This window comes from Scardinius erythrophthalmus, assembly GCF_964197995.2.
Source record: "Scardinius erythrophthalmus genome assembly, chromosome: 1".
In the NCBI taxonomy this organism is placed as follows: Eukaryota; Metazoa; Chordata; class Actinopteri; order Cypriniformes; family Leuciscidae; genus Scardinius; species Scardinius erythrophthalmus.
Genome location: NC_138221.1, coordinates 57943896 through 57966540, shown reverse-complemented (window position 1 = coordinate 57966540; position 22645 = coordinate 57943896). Strand labels below are relative to the sequence as shown.

Below are 22645 nucleotides of genomic sequence, written 5' to 3'. Positions count from 1 at the left end.
TTTTAAAGTAATATATCAGAACAAGATCTGTCAGATTTATGTGTGCAATTTCAAAACAAAAAAAAGTGCTTGCAACACCTTTAACTGGCTTCATTTATAATTCACATGATGACCTTGGTAAAGCCAGGATCACATGACAGCAACCAATCTACTGAACTCCGAACTACATAATACCAGTATACGTTTCCTAGTGAAAGACGATTCTGTAATTGGAATTTAAACTCCCAGAGTGCCATTTTGCTGGAATCCATTTAAATGAAACAAATGGTTTAAAGAGGGGTTGTGCCCCCTGCTTAAAAACCCAACGGCCATTGTATGGCCAAGTGCAAATAGTCTGCTTCACACGTACGCTTTTTTAGTCCCGTAGCTGCGATAGTCAATGGCTGCCGAGATGCCCACCACCAGGGCGGGAAAGCAATAGCCGCACAGGTAGTAGTATTTCTTCCGAGAGTACTCGCTCTCGAAGACCTCCACCAGCATCAGATACAGCTGGATTCCCTCCAGACACATCCAGGAAAACGCAGCCAGGAAGAAGAAATGCAGCAGGCCCGCAAAAATGGGGCATGCAATCTGCGTTCGGACAAAGAGAAGGAAGAGGGGGTTAGCGAGAAACATATCAGAAGTACATTTGATGATACTCACTTAGTGACAATGAAAGGGACAGTTCACCTAAAAATAAAAATTATTTTCTCTCCCTTCATGTTGTTCCAAACATGTGTGACTTTCTTTCATTTCAGGAATACAAAAGAAGATGTTTTGAAGAATGATAACCAAACAGTTTGCGGTTCCTATTGACTTTCACTGTATGGGGAAAAACACAATGGAAGCGGGAACCGAAACAACAACATTCTTCAAAATCATCCTTAAAGTAAGTCATACAGGTTTGGAATAACAGTAAGGATTAGTAAATGATGGCAGAATGTTCATATCTGGGCGAACTATCTTTGAAATCTGGTGCACATTGGGATACACTTCATTTTGATGGTCCAACTACATGTCAACTAACTCTCATTAGAGTATCAGTAGCAGTGTTGGGTAAGTTACTTTAAAAAAGTAATTAGTTATAGTTACTAGTTACTTCTCACAAAAAGTAACCGCATTAGTTACATGAATTACATCATTACAAAAGTATCTAATTACCAGGGAAAGTAACTATTGCGTTACTTAAAAAAAAAAAAAAGTTTAAATATAAGAAATTTCTTGGATACCCCCAATATGAAATGTTAAATGAATTAAATGGACACTAAATAGAACATCTTATTATTATTAAACATTGTACACTAATCTACACTATTTTAATCTTGCTGTGGGACAATGTGAGAGACACCATCTAGCGCGTTCTCGGACACACTCGGTCTCTCTCGCGCACTAGCACTTTCTCGGACACACTCGGTCTCTCTCGCGCACTAGCACTTTCTCGGACACACTCGGTCTCTCTCGCGCACTGTCGAGCGTGCTCGCGGCATTCGCCTTGCTTATGTCCAGTCCGGCGCCTCATAAACACACACACCAGAGAAAAAAACTTTGCAGCTCATATGGCTGAGAGAGAGCCTACTCGGATGAAAACCGCTTCAGTGATCTCAATTATAGTAACGCCGCATTTTTATTGACAGTAACGGTAACGGCGTTATAACGGAGGAAATAGTAAGTAGTTTGATTACTCGTTACTGAAAAAAATAACGCCGTTAGTAACGCCGTTATTTATAACGCCGTTATTCCCATCACTGATCAGTAGACTGTAGTAGACTGTTAGGTTAGGGTTCGGGTTAGTGGAAAAAGTTGACATGTAGTTGCAAAGTTCCTTATAGTCAGCAGAATGTCTGTTGGTGGACCATCACAATAAAGTGTTAGCAGATATTAGGCAGACAGTCTATTAATAGGCTACTCTAATGACTGCTAGTTGACATGTAGTTGCAAAGTTACTTTTTTTAATAAGTAAAATGTCTAAAGTGGACCATCAAAATAAAGTATTACCCCACATTGCACATTGTTTTGGTCCAGAACCACCTACAGTACATTTACACGACAACCGTGTACTAAAAACGGAAACATTTTTCCTTTACGTTGTCAAAATGATCCCCGTTCACACAGATCAGTGAAAACAATTAAAAACGCTGTATTATGCTGCCAGGCCAGTAGGTGGCGATGTCACATTGTAAAGAAACACTATGCACCTATAGACTGAACACCTATACATTGAGACAATAACTGTATAGTTATTGCACTAATTTTTAAAGGTTTGCATTTTCAGGCCTCCAAGATGTCATTGACGTGTGAATGAACAGCCATAAATGAAATGCATAAAAAGTTTTGTGTTTTTAGTTGAAAACGGTGTTGAGTAAATGGCCACTTACACAGGAGGAGACCTGACATGGAAATTACAGTTTACTTTTACATGACATTTTGGATAGAACTCTGTCCCCTAAAACTTCAAAATCATAAATTCATCCCTCTCCTTTTCTGGATGATTATGACATTTGTACATGTTTTATATTGCTGGGCTGCAGTGGGAAGGAAAAGAAAATGTAGCCTTCGCATTAAAAGGATTCCAAGCAGAATCATCTGCCAGTCGATTGGCTGAACTGAATGCGCAGACGGTAAACAGTGATCCCACTATTGCAAGCGCACTCACTTGAAAACATCCACCTTTCAGCAAATCACTTAGTGCAAACGTCTCATAACTATATTAATATTCATGACTCAAATTGTGCTTGGCACAGATTGTGTGCTGAGCCTGACACGAAAGTACATTTCTGAGGAGGGAAGACGTGAACAACAGAAGATAAATAATCTTCGACCAAGTAAATAAATAAATAAATATATATACAGTATATATATATACAGTATATATATATATATATATATATATATATATATATATATATATATATATATATATATACACACACACACGTATAGTTGTCGCAACAATATTTTAGCCCTGATATTTAAACTTTTATGACTTGTATGTATTGTAGAGTGACTGATGTATCTGGAAAGTTTGGTTAATAAACTTTAAAATAATCTTAGTGTATCCATGGAAACTAGGTATTTAAACAACCATACTTGCAAAGAGAGGCTGATGAGATTCATAATGCACCCCAGCCCACACACTTTATGTATTGTTCGTACGCCCCTGCAAAGCAGAATACACCGATTTGCTCATGGATTTATCATTTACTTAAGTGTTTCAAACAAGACTCTTATCTTCCATAAAAAAAAAAAATAATAAATTAAAAAAAAAAATCAATGCCTTAAAGCCTGCAAACATTATCCAGTTCTTCTTCTGAACAGCTCATTGAAGCAACCTTGGTATCTTGTCAATGATTTTGATTCCCATCATACTGATGCAACCTGAACTCTGGAAGACGTATTAAACCACCACTGCTTTCAACGGGAAACTTTTGGTGTCAATACACTGATGTCAAGGGCATCACAATTCGTATGGAAACTAATGTCACAATATCCTAATTATTTTGCAGGCTAAAATGGGTCCATGCTAATTTTCACTTCTGAAGAGAGCTATATTGATTATGCAATTAATGAGCTGCTCTTGAATCTGAAACCACAGAAGGTCTGATACTTAAGAGCTGATACTTGCAAGCACGTATAATTTCTGATCTGAACTCAGCAACATTAATTTGTTCACAGTGGTTAATGTTTTAATCGGTTGTTCTGCTCTGCTGAAGTGTTTTTTCAGTAGGGTTTTGATTTTTGGTTGGCTGACTAAAACATAAGCCTCATCAACATCAGCTATCATCAGATATACTTCCAGTGGTCAATGTTAAACTCTGTTCCATGCTCAGAGAATCACAATGGGTACTGTTTTAATTGGCCAACCAAAAAAAGAAGACCTGACACTTCGATAGAGCAGGAGAACAGAACACCAAAAAACAGTAACCTTAAAAAACAACTTAATTGGCCCCAAAGAATCAAATACAGGGGCAGCTGGTTAAAGGCACAGAAAATGCATAATCAACATATAATGCAGCTTTCTTCCAAAAATCTGGAGCATGTAAGCAGTGGAAGCAGAGTTGCATAATATTGCCTGGAGGCATTTTTTTTTTTTTGAAAGTCAGTGAAAGTATTTTCTCTAGCTCCAAGACTGCTCCATCATGTACATAACTCAAGCTAACAAGCTAATATTTGTGTTTCTAAAATGTATTGTTAAATTTACACTACAGTTCAAAAGTTTGGGTCAGTAAATTATTTTGTGTCTTTGAAAGGAGTCTCTAGAATGCAGCTCAGCATTTAACTGATAAAAAATACAGTAAAACAACAATATTTTCAATCTTAATTTATTTTAAAGTGGCCCTATTATGCTTTTTTCGGATATTACCTTTCATCTAGTGTGTAATATAACTGTACGTGAATGTAAAAAGTCTGCAAAGTTTCAAAGATCGAGTGTACAATAAAATTAATTATTGTCTCCCAATACAAAGAATTGATTCTGAACTGCCTGAAACAAATCGTCAGTAACTCCAGTCTTACTTCCTGATCAAACCTACGTAGGTCTGTAATAAATTTGCTTAATGCCCAGTATGGTCTTCATTGGCTGCCTCCGAACAATGTCTATTTTGACCTGCCGTCAAACACTGCAGTAGTAGCTGAGGCCTGGAAGAGTTTGGTTCGAGAAGACACTGTTTTCTGCTTTGCGAGAGCAAATCCACATTGCATGCCCTTCCAAAGGATCAACGCCATTGTTACTGATCATATCACTGTGTATCAAGTGCTGAGGAAGCCTCCGGAGCTAAGATTGAAAATATATGGTGATGGGTGTTTCGTTTCTGACACCCACTGTAACCAATCACAACAGAATGGGCTATCAAACCAATCCGAGCAGAGTAGACCAATCACAACAGACTGGGTCATCTGGCCAATCAGAGGAGAGTAGACCAATCACAACAGACTGGGTCATCTAACCAATAAAGAGCAGAGTAGACCAATCACAACTGACTGAGCCGTCGAACCAATTAGAGCAGAGTAGACCAATCACAACAGACTGGGCTGTCTGACCAATCAGAGAAGAGTAGGCTCTCGGAAGGAGGGGTTTAGAGAGATGTTGTATTTATCTAAGGATTTCAGGTTTTCAGACACTGTGAGAAAAGAGGTGATGCTGCAGGTTTTCAGCAGTATTGTATTGGTATATACGGGAGTGAGCAAGAACATGAGGAATGGAAAACCAGTCCCAGTAAAGTACATCAGATTGTGATAGTCTGCTACATCCTTAACAACCGAGCACTCAGAGCAAGCACTCATCTGCAAGATGGGGAATTGTGGCATGCAAATGAATGCAAATTACCTGCACTTAATGCAGTTCGCATTTAAGGGCTTTAGTTAATCAAATGCTAAAACAATGCAGACAGCACGTACTATCAGTGGGTGCACATAAATGTCACAATCAACGTGTGAAATTCATTCTCAGTGCGCTCTCCCCTTTATATAGATCATTAGACTGCTCACGTGATACTGCGTCTTGTCGATGCCGATGAGGAAGAGGAGCTCAGCGATGAAAAGGTTGATGCAGAGGTTCTTGTGGATTGTGTTGCGGTCGGTCTGCAGGCCTCGCAGGAAGCAGAAGGTGGAGATGCAGATGGCGAGACATACCAGAGAAATGACGATACCCACCCACGTGATCACAAAGAGAATCAACTCGTGCATCCTTCCTGGGTACTGAGAGAGTGAGAGATGGATAAGGGAAATGGCAGAAACGGATAGGCTGCCTGAGGGAAAGTGACTTATGAAAATCCAGTAAATGTCAAGCTGAAACTGCGGTGTGTGTATTTGTGTAGTTTGCTTTTGTGTGTATAGATGTGTGTGTGTCTTACAGACTGCATGGAAGCGAAAAAGTTGTTTATGTGCATGAGAGCTTTATTCAAATTTGTTTATCAGCCAGTGATAAATGTAAGGGAATATGTGTGTGCTTGCGCTTACGTCAGGTTCGTGGTGTACCATCAGCACAGCGAAGTTGGTTAGATGACTACAAGAGCAGGTTGTGTGTGTGCTGTTGCTGTCCATCAGCCTGCAGCCCTGAGATGACCACTGGCCCGTCATCGAACGCTCCGAGTAGTTCCAGAACGAACAGTTTGGGGTTAAATGATTCTCCAGCTGCAAAGATGTGGGGACATGAGAAAACAACAGAGAGACGGGAAACTACTCAATATCAGTGGCTTTCACAAATAATGTTTTCTTGGCATGATATGGGCTTGAGGAATGGGCCCTACATGGTTTGTCCATGAGGTTCCATGTCAGACCTTTCTGAATTAAAGTATGGCCAACATGGAATGCATGGACAATCCTATTTAATTCCTAATGGAACCCATGGACAAACCCATTTCAGGCCCTTACTGGGGTTAATTCAGATAGAGCCGACATAGAACTCATGAACAAACCCATTTAAGGCCCATACTGGGGCTAATTCAGATAGGGCCGACATGGAACACAGGGACAATCCTATTTAGGGCTCATACTGGGCTACTTCGTCATGAAACCCATGGACAAATCCATTTAGGGCTCATACATGGGGTTAATTCAGATAGGTACCGACATGAAACCCATGGACAAACCCATTTAAGACCCTTACAGGGACTAACTCAAAAGAGCTGACATGAAACCCATGGACAAACCTATTTGTAGCCTATACTGGGGGCTAATTCAGATAGGGCCAACATGGAACCTATGTACAAATTAATTTAGGTCACTTACTGGGGACAATTCAGATAGGGCTGACATGAAACTCATGGACAAACCCATTTAGGGCCCTTACTGGGGCTAATTCAGATTGGGCCGACATGGAACCCATGAACAAACCCATTTAGAGCAGTGGTTCCCAACCTTTTTTTGTCTGAGACCCCCTTTTTCCCAAGAAAATATTTTAGGGCCCCCCTTCAAATTTAATGATATTATCGCTCTTGTAAGCTTGCAGCAAGGATGACAAAATATGTTGTTTTCAAACAAACAGTAGGCCTATGTTTGCTATAACTAGATATGTTTATGCACAAATAATAACCTATAATATTGAAAGTGCAATAACAAAAACATCAGTAGGCCCTTTGTAATTTAAAAACATAAGCCTAGGAGTAGCCAATAAATTGGCCCTATTTGAAATGCAATAACAAAAATATTCACACTGGTGTGTAGGTAAAAAAAAAAAAAAAAAGAATATAGGCTATTACTAAATGACTGCTGTCTGGGACCTCAATAATTGCATTTTATTTTTGAGGCTTTATTTTTGACGCTTTTGGCGCTATAGCGAGCGATAATAAACTTGCGTTTATTTACAGAATAATGCGTCTTTCGGAAGAACATTAGCCGGAACTACTTCTCTCTGTGTACGTCTATGAAGAGTCACGCAGGTACTGGGCTACTCCGCGGCGGTAGCGATCCGAAACAGTGTGAAATAGTACCAATGTAAACACTTATTATAGGTGTACCATAGTGGTTCAGGATAAGACAAAAATACGGATTGGAAAATGGATTCATGATTCATTATATAATGAACTCGGTCATTATACAATTTTGAACAGAAAAAAAAGTTAAGGACTTATTTAATGCTCATTGCTCAAAACTTTTCAAAATACGACGCGACCCCCCACAGAGCTCGCTGAGGCCCCCTTGTGGGTCGCGACCCCCCTATTGGGAACCAATGATTTAGAGGACATACCTCAAGCCCATTTCATGGCTACATTGAGGGATAGGAGTCATATGCAAACCCATCATGGACAGGAACCATATTTCTAGCTCTTAAAAACTTATTTTCACTGTATTGTATGAAACAGCAGTTTCTGCACTGCAAAGGCAGCACAGTTAGACTCTCATTTATTCTCAAGTAGTGAAACACATTACAGAAATGACCAAAGGAATTATGTTTGTATTCATCTGTTCAACATGTTCAGAAGAAGTCATGACTAAGAGGCACAAACAATTTATTGCTGCGTTCATTTTCTCACAAATGTGTGTTGTTCTGTCACAGCAAATGTTAATTATAGACACATGTACCAGTCACAGTGTTGAATGAATTGAGGCTACAGGATGGTGATTTCAGCTTGCAAGTGTAGACAAAATGCCTGTACATTTTTATGCAAATCACACGTGTTAAATGAAGGAGCTATTTTGTTGTGTTGTTAGTTTTCGTCCTTAAAATAACAGTTTCTTTACAATTTGAGAAAGGTAGTTCACAAAGGTAGTATTTTTTATAATCCACTTATGCTCACCAAGGCTGCAAATATTTGATAAGAAATACTGTACAAAAACTGACGCAAAACTTCTGAATGGTAGTGTACATGAAGTATTATGTTATGGTTTGAGGACAGGTGGTTTTAGGGGTAGTGATAATTAAATAATAATCATTGAGTTGAATGCAATTTTTTTATTTATTTTTTTACAAAATGATCTACACAGAAACTCGATATGCTGATGTTTAATGTAAGAGACCCCATGTGTAAAATCAGCTAATGCAAGATGGCTTTATAGTTTATTGCTTGTGTGTGTCTATGAGAGTTTAATGTACCTGTAAATGTCTAAGTGTGAACACCACAGGCTCGGTCAGAAACACTCGACTGGACTCCTTATTGATTGACGCTGCGATGACGTGTGAATTCACCGCCAAGCCCCGCCCACCAGGCCCCGCTTCCATTTCCATCTTCACGGTGGCGTTTTCAGTGGACAGGAACGGGCCCAGGTTCTTATACAGCACGAAAACCACTTTTACCTGGCCTGTATGGAGAAACACAGCACAAGAAAGAGAGTGGCAGGAGGATATGAATAACAACTAAGACGAAAAAGGGAGCGGTGGAGCGAGATGAGTGAAGGTTAAAATGATTTTGACTGGGAGGGGGTGAGTGAGTGATCAGGGGATAAAGGAATTTTAATATGGAGGGCAACGTAACATTCATCTCTTCAGCGCTCACTCACTCCGTTTCTTCCGTATGAATATTTCATGTGCGTTTGTTTCAATCATACTAATCTCGCTTCCCCCGCCCGACCTGCCTCCGCAGAGAAGCAGCGAACGAAGGCGTACCTTCAAAAAGAGGCAAAACGCAGGAGTGGTGGAAAAAGCGAAGAGTAGGAGAGATGATGGCGGGATAAGATGGTTAAGAGATGGAGGCGACGGGAAGGAGAGAAGCAGGAGAAAAGAGAGCTGAGATTGCTCCGTCAGCCTGAAAATGATAGTAATCTAGTCGCCTCTCGGGCTGTTCGATTAGGAGTGCCGTTAAGAAACCATCAGGGAAGAAATAGTCTTAGCGCTTTTGGTAATCTGATTAGGTTTATTATTATCAACTAATAACGGCGTAAACCAAAGTGGAAATTTGGCTAAGCTTCAGTGAAACTGCACGGGGAAGAGTGATGGAAGGGGGACGGACGGAGAGGGATGCAGCTGTGACTGACCGTTACGGCTGTACTGTTTGAAGGTGGAAGCCGAGAGCTGGATGCTGCTGTCACTGGGACCGTTCTGAGGGAACGACAAATCCTGCGAATCCGTCTCTGTGTTCAACACACGCACCTCTAAATCTAAAGACACACAAAAACACACACTTTGAGTGGTTGAACTGTAACGAAACAAAAAAACCTTTAAAGGTTACAATAAAGCTACACATTTGGAAAAGTTAAAGCATGTTAAAAGAGTAGCTAACTACACTGAAGCTATTTTTATATTATATACACTACTGTTCAAAAGTTTGGGGTCATTAAGAAATGAATACTTTTGTAGGTACCAATATTTCAATAGTACGAAATAAGTAAATACAAGTAAGTTTGCAACTAGGCCTAAATCTGTAACCAGTCCTTCTCAATCCACTCCGAGCGGGATTCGAACCGGGTCTCCGGCGTGGGAGGCGGGCACGCTAACAAAGACCCTTACACGTCAACTACCATTCTTTAGTATTAATAGACTGTCTGCTTAATATCTGCTAACACTTTATTTTGACGGTCCTCCAACAGACATTCAGATAGTCCTACTGATCGGATAGCTATATGATTTGTTCAAATGGTTCCATTTACACTTGGCTGCATAAATGTGTCAATTCCTGCACTATATGCAAATCCACCAGAGTTCACGTCAACGGAAGTAACAGATATGAGCTGCATTTTTTTATCATCAGCTAATTTTAAGATCAAAGACCGCAATAGGAGAGAGAGCGGCATCAGCACTGGTAAGATCATAGTCTCACTACTTTTAATGAAGATGATTGTGTTTTGAGCGTCTGCGATTTACACTCATTTCATTGGTGGCAGTTTGCGCATTAGCTTGCTGAAGAGATACTCAGCGACTCATCCGTGTTGCAGTATCACTGTCATATCTGGCAATAATAATATGTCATAAAGTCTATAACATTGCTCTCACACATTTATTTTTTATAATTTTGAGAGGAATAAAATGTACATATGTGGTTTCAACAACCATACGCATTTACACTTGTCCAGTTTCATCTGGAATGCGTCTCAAACCACCTCCTGAAGTGGTTTAAGCGATCGGTTTTAAATCCGTCTCGAATGCGTTTCAGAGTGCATTTACACCTGGTCTTTTCTCGATCGGATAGATATCTGATCAGAGAAAATACATGAAGTGACCAAGTGTAAACAGGCCCAAAGAATCCTGAAAGAAAGAAACGGATCTCGGTTTCCGCAAAAAATATTGAGCAGCTCAGCATTTTTCAACATTGGTAATAATAAGAAATGTCTCTTGAACATCATATCATCATGTGACACTGAAGACTGGAGTAATGATCAATTATATCTTAAAATATATTAACGTAGAATATACTTATTTAACTTATAATAATATTTCACAATATGACTGTTTTAAAGTATTTTTGATCAAATAAATGTGGCCTTGGTGAGCATAAGAGACTTCTTTCAAAAACGTAAAAAATCGTACCAGCCCCAAACTTTTTAACAGTGGTGTATGTTTATTAAAACATACTAAATACATACTAAATACAAAATCAAAACTAAACAGCAGTGAAAAAGTTAATAGATAGCAGTATTTAACAAAATAAATAAATAAATAAATGTGTGCAGGGAACTGAGTAATGACTGCCGAATTAATATTTTAAACATATCAATTAAATGAACTATTATAATGAATAATTCCCTATAACGAATCAGACTTCTCAATGCTACCTGAGGGTGAGACAACGTTCTAGGACAGTGTGTTTGCTTGACTGAACAGCTGCAAACAGAGATGTAACATTAAGTTGCGCTGCACTGCTATTAAGTCACTCGGGAACGAACAACATGTTACCGGAAAAAACACAATTTATGTTTTTAAAAGAGCCATCAATACTTTGATTTAGTTACACCGCAACAGAAACTCACCGACATTGGCAGCATGGTCTGAGAAGTGATTATTGTACATGTTGTTGGCCAACAGGAAGGCGCCTTTCTCCATGACGTCCAGTAACATGGTGGCGGTGTGCGCCTGCTCCGTACTGTTCATGTCCTGCCATGACTCTAAAGCCTCGGCACGCAGGAGATTATCCACAGTCTGCACAACCGCCTGCGCACACATACACAAACAAACATACAGTGACACTTCATTATGATTACATTTGACATCAAAGATCACAAAATATGACTCTCTGGGAATCTTACGTAACGGCTGGAATTTATTTCTACTAAGGAGCAACATCTTATAGGCCATTGTAAATTACATGAATGCTTAAAGAAAGCCTTGGGCAAGACATACAGTATAATCACCTCTTTCTCTCTCTCTCTCTCTCTCGCACACACACGCACAAACACACAAACACAATGCAGATAAAATTAATCTGAGGTAGGCATATGCAATAAAAAATATATAGATGCCACTTTCTATGAAGCCTGTATATGTTATGCATTATGAATGCAGTCATAATGCCACATTGTAATGCATTATATCTTTTCATTAAAAGTAACCGCCAATATAATATATTATACAAATCCCTGGTACCATGTTAAAAGACCCCATGAAATCAAAACACCCATTTTGCTCTATATGCGACTTCACTTTTAAACATTGACAATTTTATTTTTAGAAGATACACTGCCATTCAAAAGTTGGAGATTGATTTAAAAAAAACACACACACACACACATATATATATATATATATATATATATATATATATATATATATAAATCTATAATGTATATATATATATATATATATATATATATATATAAATCTATAATGTATATATATATATAAAATGTATTTCTGTGATCAAAGCTGAATTTTTTACATCATTACTTTAGTCTTAAGTGTCACACGATCCTTCAGAAATCATTGTAATATGATGATTTGATGCTATTATAATACATTTTCTTATTATTATTAATGTTGAAAACAGTTGAAAGAGTAAAAAACATTTCAGGATTCTTTGATGAATAAAAAGTTCAAAAGAACAGCATTTATTCGAAATAGAAAGCTTTTTAAACATTATAAATCTTTACTTTCACATTTGATCAATGCAATACATCCTTGCTGAATTAAAAGAATTCCTTGAAAAAAATTAGATAAATAAAATCTTACTGATCCCAAACTTTTGAACAGAGACGTATATGCATTTAAAATGTACATCCTCTTAAATGAAACTGAGCCGAAAATAAATAAATAAATAAATAAATAAATAAATGTTGCACCACATATGTTTGTCCAATATTTGATCAGATATTTAAGCATATTACAAGTTTTATTTTTCAAAATGTATCACTGTCTAAGTAGATAATGCCAATGAATAAATCTTTTCATTATATTAATGTCCAAATATTGCTTCCTGATTCCAGGCTGTAAAACTGAAGTAATTTCAATAAAAACGGAGCATCCAAACAAGTGTGGAAATCAAAATGAAAACTCCACCTACTTTTGCTCTGGTCAGCGTAGCACAAATCGCTCTGTATCTGAAGGGCTACATTTTATTTCTCCATTTAATAAACAAACTATTCAGTCAGACAGGTATTTGTTGTGAAAGAAATCCAGTTACAATTTCAAGCATTTTATCAAAAAACACGACATCAAAATTCAAGCATTTTCAAGGATTTCAAGCACCCTACGGACCCTGAACGGGGGATAAGACGAGATACGAGAGGTTAAGTGTCTCATACAGATAACACTGCACAATACCTGAACATAAGCCCGACAGGTCCTCTCTCGCTTCTGCCACTGCAAGACACAACAAAACAGCTTCAGTTACACTCACAAATTCATGTAGAAGAGTCATGTCCATCATCTGATTTTGAGTCAATTTATAATCTACTTTATTGGCTCTTACAGCCAACAACAGCAAACGAATCAAAGCCCACATAGACCTCGACCAAGCAAATAGATATAACAAACAATGTGATACAAACGACAAAGTATTTTCATGTTTTCCCCATGAAATTATGTTTAATTATCTATGGAAAGCACAACTAATGATCTTTGCAACGGAAGTGAGTCAATCAATCAAAACTAACTTTAGCTGGACAATAACTTCGTTCTAGAGCTGCTGTAAAGCCAAAACAATCTATGTTACTTTAATTTCCTATTATCACTGTAAAGCTGCTTTGAAACAATTCATATTGTTAAAAAAGTGCTATATAAATGAAGGTGACTTGACTTGAATCGATTAATCGGAAAAATAACCGACAGATTAATCGACTATCAAAATAATCGTTAGTTGCAGCCCTAATAATAACTTTTTTCAATTTACTATTATTATTATTATTATTTTTAATTGAAAATGAGCTACTAAAGCAATAAAAAGGGGGAAAGAAGTGAGGCAGAAATAGGTGTATGCCGAGCCTCTATTCATGTCAAGGCTATGAGTTGGGAGGGTACACCGATGTGGCAGCAAACAGAACATGAAGGGTTTGTTTAAAGGGCAAATGTGTGTATGAGAGCGTGCATGCGTGCATTTGTCACCTTATTATAGTTCCTGGCAGCCGATTCCTTATTCCCGGGTCTGAGTGCTTGCAGCTGTGCGTCTAATATATCCAATAGCTGTTCGATGAGTCTGACAGAGGAACTGACATCACCGGCATGAATGCGGCCCTGCGTGTGGTTCACCAGCTCAGCAGCGATGTTTGCAGCATTCTCTCCGCTTTTTATCTACACAGTGAACACACACACACACACACACACACAGTCTGGTCTCTAAAGCTCAAACCCCTGCTGTGCGCTGTGGGGGTGTGAGCTGGGGGTTTCTGGGTTTATTCTGCTGAATGCACAGACAAAAGACAGCAAATCTTTAATGACTCTCTAAATCAAGCCATTATAAAAAAACAAAAAGGGAAAAAACGAAAGCGTGAAACGTGATAAAATTACTCACTTGATTTGAAAGCAGAAACATATATGTCTGTAATTGCCCTGAAGCATCTTAACTTCACATTTAGTGAAAGAAAAATAACATATACCATTGTGTTTTTTAAGGTACTTGAAGGTACATTAAAGTACACTACTGTATTACCATTAAAAAGAAACACATGCTGTTAGCATAATACTGTGTACAGAAAAGAAATCACCTAAATTTAATGTGATTGTTTTAATTCATTGTGAATCTTTGAAGAATGCAATTTATTTACTAAAGCCTTTTACAGTTGACAGTCCTTAATCATATTCTGTAAACAAAGAGTTCAGTCATTTACAATAGTGACAACACCATTATAAAATCTGCATAATGTGCTTGCTAATAAGTGCAGGACAATAATAGATATGAAATCGCTAACATTACTTTGGTCAATTAAAAGAATAATGCAAAAAAAGGGGTTAAATTGTTGCCATCCATGCTTATGCCATCGATGTTATTAGTTTTTGAAATATTAATACTTACATTTGACTAATTTGTATAATCAAATTTTTATTTATTTCCAGTTAGTCATTTTAGTGCATTAACTTCAATTAATTTCAATTAGCTACAATGGCAACATTTCTAATTTTAGTTTTAGTTAACAAAATCTGTTATTGGACTGTGTTGTGAATCTGTCACAGTGTTATTGAGTCTGTTATTGAAGTAGGGGGTAGTACAAACTATATTAGAGAAATGAGAACAAACCTGCAGTAAAGAGCAAACCATCAGTTAAATAGCTGGATTAATTTTAATATGCAGTCTTAAAGTAACATAAGTCCATTTAATTTGATGGATCAAAGAAAGACTAATAAACCAAACTTTTCGGTGCAGCAATTTTGGACTAATATATAGAAAGTAGACAACGGGAAAAAAATGCCAAAAGAATGTTATATGATGCCTTTAAAATAAAATTGCAAGTTTTGTAATATGTGAAAAGCAGAACAAACAGTCCGTGATGTGTAAGTGCAGTGTGACTTTCACCTGAGATGCTTTTAAACTCTCTTTTAGAACTAGATAGAATAGAGAGATTTTGTTCCAAATCATGTCAAAAGAATGACCCAGTGTGTGGTAATGTGAGCTGAGGCCGGAATGATAATAGCTGAGGTAGCGGACAGAGCAGAACAGGGAATGGGGGGGTCGGAGCAAGCTTTAACTTTTTAGTGGTCTCACCTTCTGGGCCACCTGGTTGACCCACGGCGAGGTGCAGTTACTTAGATCAGGGCCGCGAGGGTTCCACAGCACAGGAGAGGATAGACACTGGAAGGAGGCAATGCCTGAAAATACAAAACCAGATGTTAGGAGGGAGAGAGATAACGTCTTTTTATTTAGTAAAGGTTAATCGCATGGTTTCGAAGAAAATAAGACTAATATATATATATATATATATATATATATATATATATATATATATATATATTTAAGGCCCTATTTTAACAATCTAAGTGCATGATCTAAAGTGCACGGCGCAAGTGTACTTAGGCCGTGTCCGAATCCACATTTGCTAGTTTAACGACGGGAAAAATGGTTGGCGCACCCGGCGCATGGTCTAAAAGGGTTGTCCCTATTCTCCTAATAAGTAATGGGTGTGTTTTGGGTATAACGTGCAATAAACCAATCAGAGACTCATCTCCCATTCCCTTTAAAAGCCAGTTGCGCTCACGCCATGGCGGATGGCTATTTACATTGGTTAATTTGCAAGCGGAAAGACTGAACGCGTTTCCAAAGAGGAAAGGGATATGCTTGTGCACAAGGTTAAAGCGTGCAAGCAGACTATCTACGGGACAAGCCAGATTCCACCATATCTTTATGTAGACAATATTAATCTTTTACATTGTAATCCTTTTATTTTTAATATTTGCCATGTGTGTGTGATAAGCTGAGTGTACGCGCGTTGTGCGTACACTATAGGCACATATTACTAAAGCACCCTGTAAATAACAAAGAAAAATACTGGGAAAAATCCAGTATTTCAGTTGCCTCAAAATATATCAAAGCGCCAACAATGTACCTGAACACACCTCGTTTTCAGACCAGCACGCCCATGGATGCACAAATGCATTTGCTATTTAAACAACGTGGCACAGGACGTGAAAAAAAAGATAACTGCGTCGGGCTGAAAGTAGCAAAACTGTGCCGGGTGTATGATAGGGCTCATACAAAATATATACTATACATCTTGAGTTACCGTGGAAAGTAAGAAAGAAAGAGAGTGCTATTCAGATCTTCACTGTGAAACCTTGCACGAAAAACACATTTTTTTTTTCTGTGGAAATGAGCTTGCTGACACATGAACGCCATCGCAAACTCTTGCACCCACTTGTGTAAGATCACACACCAGGCACGGCCATCCCATCAGCACTTCTGAATGCTGAGAAAACACCTTGAGGGAGACACCTTCTGCCACTCCTCATTTTCAGTTAAGTTGGACTGTTTAGTTAGCTGAGTTCACAGAGAGGACAGCATGCTGGGATCAAACAAACGGCAGGCCTTTCCAGCAACCAAAACACAAAAAAGCTCAAAAGAAGAGAGAGAGAAAGAAAAAAAGAGAGAGGAAAAGCTATGGAGGAGTGAAGCAGCACTACGGCAGCTACAGCAAGATCAGAGACACCGGGAGTTTTCCTTCCCTCGCTTTCTCTCTCTCTCTCTCTCTCTCTCTCTCACTCTCAGCTGCTGTCTGCTTTTCTCTCCTCTCCACTCCTTCATCCACTATAGATTGGCTTTGAAGGATCTGCCAGGATTCACCAATTAAAGCCGCTGCTAATTTAACTTGTCTGTCATTTCAGTGATGGGGAAAAAAAGGTGACAGAAGAAAGACAGCATTCTGTCGTGGTTAGGAGAGAGAGATGCTAACAGAGGGAGGAGACGCTTTTCTCCCACGACAAGAAAGAGGCATTTGATGCAGCGGTTATATGGCGAAGGATGGGGGGGGGGGGGTGTTGTCGTCTGTACTCTGTCTAGCGGCTCATTTTCGGCAGTTTCGCAGGGATAACCCTTGCTGAGTTTGAAGATCACTCTTTCATTTGCAAGGGACTGCCTTTTATCTATGACTCCCAAGAGGACCTGCCAGCTGGAGAGAATATTGAGATGAGGAGGAAAAGGAAGCAAGCTCTCCATACAAAGAAATGGGCGTATACACATACTGTAGATGTGTACATAAAGTGTGACATATACTATAAACCAGTAGACCAAACAAAATAAACACTTCTCTGAAAAGCTGTCTCCACAAACATCGCGTGACCTTTATGTCATAAACCTCATACGCCCTTCCTTCCTGTAAAGCTGTGATTCTTTCTGACATTACATCATGTTGTAATCAAGTGCAACACGCCGAAACATCAAACAGCACTGGGACATTCTGCTGTAATGTTTTTGCCCTGGTAGATATCCGTGCAACTATCAGTGAGTGGAATTTTTTTTAATAGAATTTCCAGCAAAAATAACTATATTGTTATATATACGTTTATAATGATGTAAAATATCTCATACATTGAGGATTTTGGTCGAAACCCATCCCTTGTGTCAAGCAATAAATCTTATTTCTTCTATGGCAATTTGAGTCTGTGTTATTACCAGTTGTGATCTCGTCACTTGAAATGAAGTGACAAGGTCACAACTGAGAAGAACAAGGACTCAGATTGCCATAGAAGAGATAAGTGATGTCGCATTGAATTGTCCCACCCACAGCAACAAGTATTTGGTCAAAAAACCTGCTCCACATAGCTGTTTATCTATAGCTGTATATTAGATATGTTCTGATGGGCTGTGATTTTGGGTTACACTTTATTTTGATGGTCAACTTTAGACATTATACTAATTGTAATTAACTTGCCAACTAAAAGTCAACTAACTCTCATTAGAGTATTAGTAGATTGTAGTAGACTGTTTGGTTAGGGTTAGGTTTCAGGTTAGTAGAATAAGTTGAACTTACATGTAGTTGTAAAGTTACTTATAGTTCATAGAATGTCTGTTGAGGAGCATCAAAATAAAGTGTTAGCAGATATTAAGCAGACAGTCTACTAATACTCTAATGAGAGTTAGGTGACATGTAGTTGCAAAGTTACTTGTAAATAGTAGAATGTGTAAAGTGGACCATCGAAATAGTGTTACCTGATTTTGTGGCTACATCCAGCAATTTTCAATCATGCAAAACTAGTCACATGACACCCGGTTAGGACACCCCCCCACACATTCCACCACAAGACACTTTCACACATGAAGCCTGGTAAACTTCATCATCACATCAGCATCAAAATGCAATTAAAATTGATGTCATTTGCCTGGATAGAACATAATTAGAGAAATGTAATTTTGATGTGCTGCTTGTGTCCGGTATAGACAGGATGTTTAACAATCGGAGCATCATAACCTTGTACATGCTCAAATGATTTACTTTATGGCTTTGTTCACACTCACCATTGAAAAAGAACTTCACCACTTATGTTAATACTTCTCATCCTAAGAAATTCCTAGACCTGTATTTCCCAAAATGTCCTGTTGACAAGGAAATATTGTTGCGCTCAGATGAAGGCTAGTTGTAAGTCCAGGTGCGTGAAAACCAATAAAATGTGGAAGAGACTGTAGATGGTTCGTTCTCTTGCTCTATTAAAATAATTGATTATTTTTGTTAAAGACTTGTCTAGTTTTTCAGAGTGCGAACCATCTACAGTCTCTTCCAAAATGTCCTGTTCACATGTGACCTCTAATTGAAAAGGCCCTATCTTGCACCCAGCGCAATTGACTTTGTACACAGACGCATGTTTCATTCCTATTTTGCACCCGCGCAAAGCGCGCTTTTCCCTCCACAGAAGCACGTCGCTAAACTAGGGAATGAACTTGCGCTCCATGGGCGGTTCAACGCAAAAAAGGAGGCGTGTTCCGGCGCAAACAATCCCTGGTGCGATTTTACTGTTCCATAAATAAATTGCGCCACTGGCCAGTAAAAACCTAGTCTAAAGTCAGTGGGCAGTTGCGCGTTGTTCATTATGCTATTTTAAGGGCGCATGCTTGACCATAATGTATAGCGTGCACAACGCGCATACACTTTGATTCTCTAATATACACAGAAGCAGCAGTTTTCATTTTTGCAAATCATATTATTACAAACGATAGATAGATAGATACAGTAGATAGATAGATAGATAGATAGATAGACAATTGATTATAAAAGCATACATCTAGCTTACACATTTACCCACATTATTATATACCTGTTTAACTGAAGTTAATTTGGGTGTGTTTCTCCATCCCCAATGTCACTTCTCTCTTTTTTACGGCCGTGACGAGAGCGTTGCTCTCCTTGGCTGTGAACCGCTCCTGGCGTGCGCCTGGCAAATCCGCCGTTATAATAGCAATACGCCAAGGAAAAAGCGCGTCTGCTCTTAAAGGGAATGTGAGATGACGCTCTGATTGGTTTATTTCACGTTATGCCCAAACCACACCTATGAACAATGAAGCTACTTCAGACCAACCCATTTTAGATTTGCGCCTGGCGCAAGAGTCATTTATCCCGCCGGGAAAATAGCAACAGCGCCGAGACCCGCCCACAAAGTTACTTGCGCTTTGACACTTGCGTTTCAGATCGTTAAAATAGGGCCCATAATCTCTCAACAAACAGTCACTATCATCTAAAACTCACCCAATGATCCTTTAGGGCACGGTCTGTCTACGGTCTCCCCCCTCTGGGTGGCGGGCCACTGCACCCCTCGGGAGACTCTGGCTTCGCACACTTGGAGCTCAGGGCCCTGGGGTGGGACGCGCAAGGGTCTGCGCGTCACCGGTACGGTGGCGGTGATAGGTCGCAGATCTGGCGCCTTGTTGATGGCCCCTATCGGGTGAGAGGTGGGGGGAAGAGGTCGTATGGTTGAGGGGATGGAGCTGGAAGTGACGGGTCTTGCTGTGGTGGTGGTGCTGCTGCTCATCTGGGTGGTGACGAGAGGACCTGAGAGCAAGAGAGAACGACAGACAGGAATGCAAAGAAAATTGAAACTGAGGCAACAAGAGAGTAATAGGCAGAGAAGCAGATTCCGAACACCTACGGAGTCAGCGAGAATGTTGGCAGATGTTTGATGAAGATGAAAAAAAGAAGACAAAATAGAAGAAAAGAAATCCTAAACGTTTGATGTGTCTTGCAAAAGGAATATGAGAAGGTTGGTAAGAATGTAACTAAAGCAGCAGGAGCATTTGGTAGTCTTTAATGCATGACTATATGTTCACACAGTCCCCCTGAGAACTGGATAGCGTGAAATACAGGAGGAGAACGAGAGATGGAGGGAGAGAGATAGAGAAAGAAAGACAGACAGAGAATGTTCATGGCAAGAAGATGAGAATGAATAATTGATTAGAAATCTTTTTCTGATCTGACAAAACGCTAATGACCATAGCTAATTAAACCATAAAGACAATGTATTGAAGACACAGAGGGGAACACTAACAGAACGTTGACACTTAACAGATCAAACTGTCTGTTAGCCTCTGCCTCCCGCTGATCTCGCTCTTTCTCTGTCACTTACCAGCAGTGGGATCCGGTGGCCCGAACTCCAGGGGGTAGCGCACGACATTGTAGTTATTCCAGACGTAAAGTTGATTGTCTCTTGGGTTGTAGTCCACAGAGGACACATACTGGTAGGGGTTGGGGAAGGGAATGTGGACAGACTCTTCCCGGGCTCGATTGGTGTTGTACGCGTATAGCACCAGATCTCCACCCGCTTCACTGTCATCATCCTGATAAACAGAACGCACGGCATACAAAACACCACACGCCATGAAGGCGTTGGATGCCAGTCGCTTATCGAAGCTGGTCTCCCAGGTTCCTTCGAAGCGTAGGGTGTAAGGGTTAACCTGAAAGACAGTGAAAAGAAAATGATTCAGATTGTAATTGTGTTCGTTGGATACAACAAAACAATTTGATTACTCCACATCTGGAAAATGGAAGATAGCTACAATGTAACCGTAATTCTGATCTCAGCTGAAATCCAATATCTTAAATTGGACTGTTCAGTGACACTGACCTGACTGACCACCAATCTTCCATTGTTGGCCTCGGTAGCGTAGATGACCCATAGACCGTTTTCATCCACTGCTAGGTCAATATCAGACTTGCCCCCCCAGCGGTATGGTGAGGTGTCATGGTAGTTGGCATTATTGACTATGGCTTCTCCACTCTTGATACGTGTGCGCAAGTCGTATTTCACAATATTGCGTGTACGTTCCTTGTTGTAAAAAACAGCACCATCATACACGACAAAGCCTGTTCCATCCACACGATTTGGCAGCCTGTGGGAGAAGAGTGCGTTATTTGAGATGACTTGCCATACATAAAAACTCTATAATTTCTGACATGTTTTATAAACATGATCTGAAATCAGGAGTCTACATTCTTATATACTTGTCAAGGAATGATATGGAAAAACTGAAATGTAATCAATATATAATGTGAAATCAAGAAGAAACTCAAGAACCCTTCTTAAGAACCCCAAAACTCTAAACAACAAAAGCACTTAAAAAAAAAAACATTATTTTGTAGACTGTACACAGGGATGGTTATTGGTTGTAGACCCAAGCTGTTGTCCTCACTCACTTGTAGGTGGTTGTGGCTCGATTCTGCTTGAAGTCTTCCCATGAAGCATACTCGTACAACATATCTGTGCGGTACGGAGTCCAGGGCATGACGTAAAGACGGTCACCAGACTGCAGGGGATCCTTACACCATGCCCCCGACTGATGCTCCGCCTCCTGCAGCAAACTTGCTGCCTGCACCCTTAATAGAGTCCCAGGACATACAAAGACTGGAGATGTGGAAGAGAGAGAGAGAGAGCAGAAGTGAGAGAGAAAGGGAGAGAAAGAGAGGGAGAGATGAAATAACAAGGAGGGGACAGCAAGAATTCACAGAATGATGGTGTGATAGGATTAAAAAGAGGAGAAATTTGATGGGAAGACAAATGGAGAAATGGAGGATAAAGGAAGAAGGGGAGTTGGTGTGAGGCCATGAGGGATGATAATATGAAAGAGAATGAGGCAGCAAGAAAGAGGAAGAGAGAAATGGGAGAGAGGACAGGAGATAAATGACCATTCTTCTAATGAAAGAGTGTTAATGTTCATTAGTCAAGTATCTGCACACCGGACTAAAGGCTGGTGAGGGGAGATGACACAATCCTGGCTGCTTGTGCTCATATATTGCTGGGAATAATTTTTTAAACCCTGCCCCACTTCATCTTCCCTGCTGGAAAATCACCAGCTTCTGATGGAAACTGATTTTACATTGTTTCAAGATTGACCAATCATTTGTGGTCATTAACCGGTCTAAATTGGAATAGACGGTTTGTTAGCTGGACTTCTGACTG

General features: G+C 39.5%; 1 protein-coding gene across 1 annotated transcript in view; it reads right to left on the bottom strand.

Annotated features, from left to right (window-relative positions):
• The window catches only part of adgrl1a (adhesion G protein-coupled receptor L1a), a gene marked incomplete at both ends in the record, with an annotated part of 94817 nt that overhangs the window by 17223 nt on the left and 54949 nt on the right, over window positions 1–22645 (bottom strand). The window contains 13 exons of the mRNA XM_081361793.1: window positions 350–570; window positions 5464–5673; window positions 5935–6108; window positions 8510–8715; window positions 9388–9510; window positions 11317–11497; window positions 13103–13141; window positions 13883–14068; window positions 15477–15580; window positions 19942–20244; window positions 20816–21143; window positions 21314–21578; window positions 21883–22090. Coding sequence (XP_081217919.1) covers window positions 350–570; window positions 5464–5673; window positions 5935–6108; window positions 8510–8715; window positions 9388–9510; window positions 11317–11497; window positions 13103–13141; window positions 13883–14068; window positions 15477–15580; window positions 19942–20244; window positions 20816–21143; window positions 21314–21578; window positions 21883–22090 — 2548 coding nt within the window. The remainder of the gene's footprint in view (window positions 1–349; window positions 571–5463; window positions 5674–5934; window positions 6109–8509; window positions 8716–9387; window positions 9511–11316; window positions 11498–13102; window positions 13142–13882; window positions 14069–15476; window positions 15581–19941; window positions 20245–20815; window positions 21144–21313; window positions 21579–21882; window positions 22091–22645) is intronic.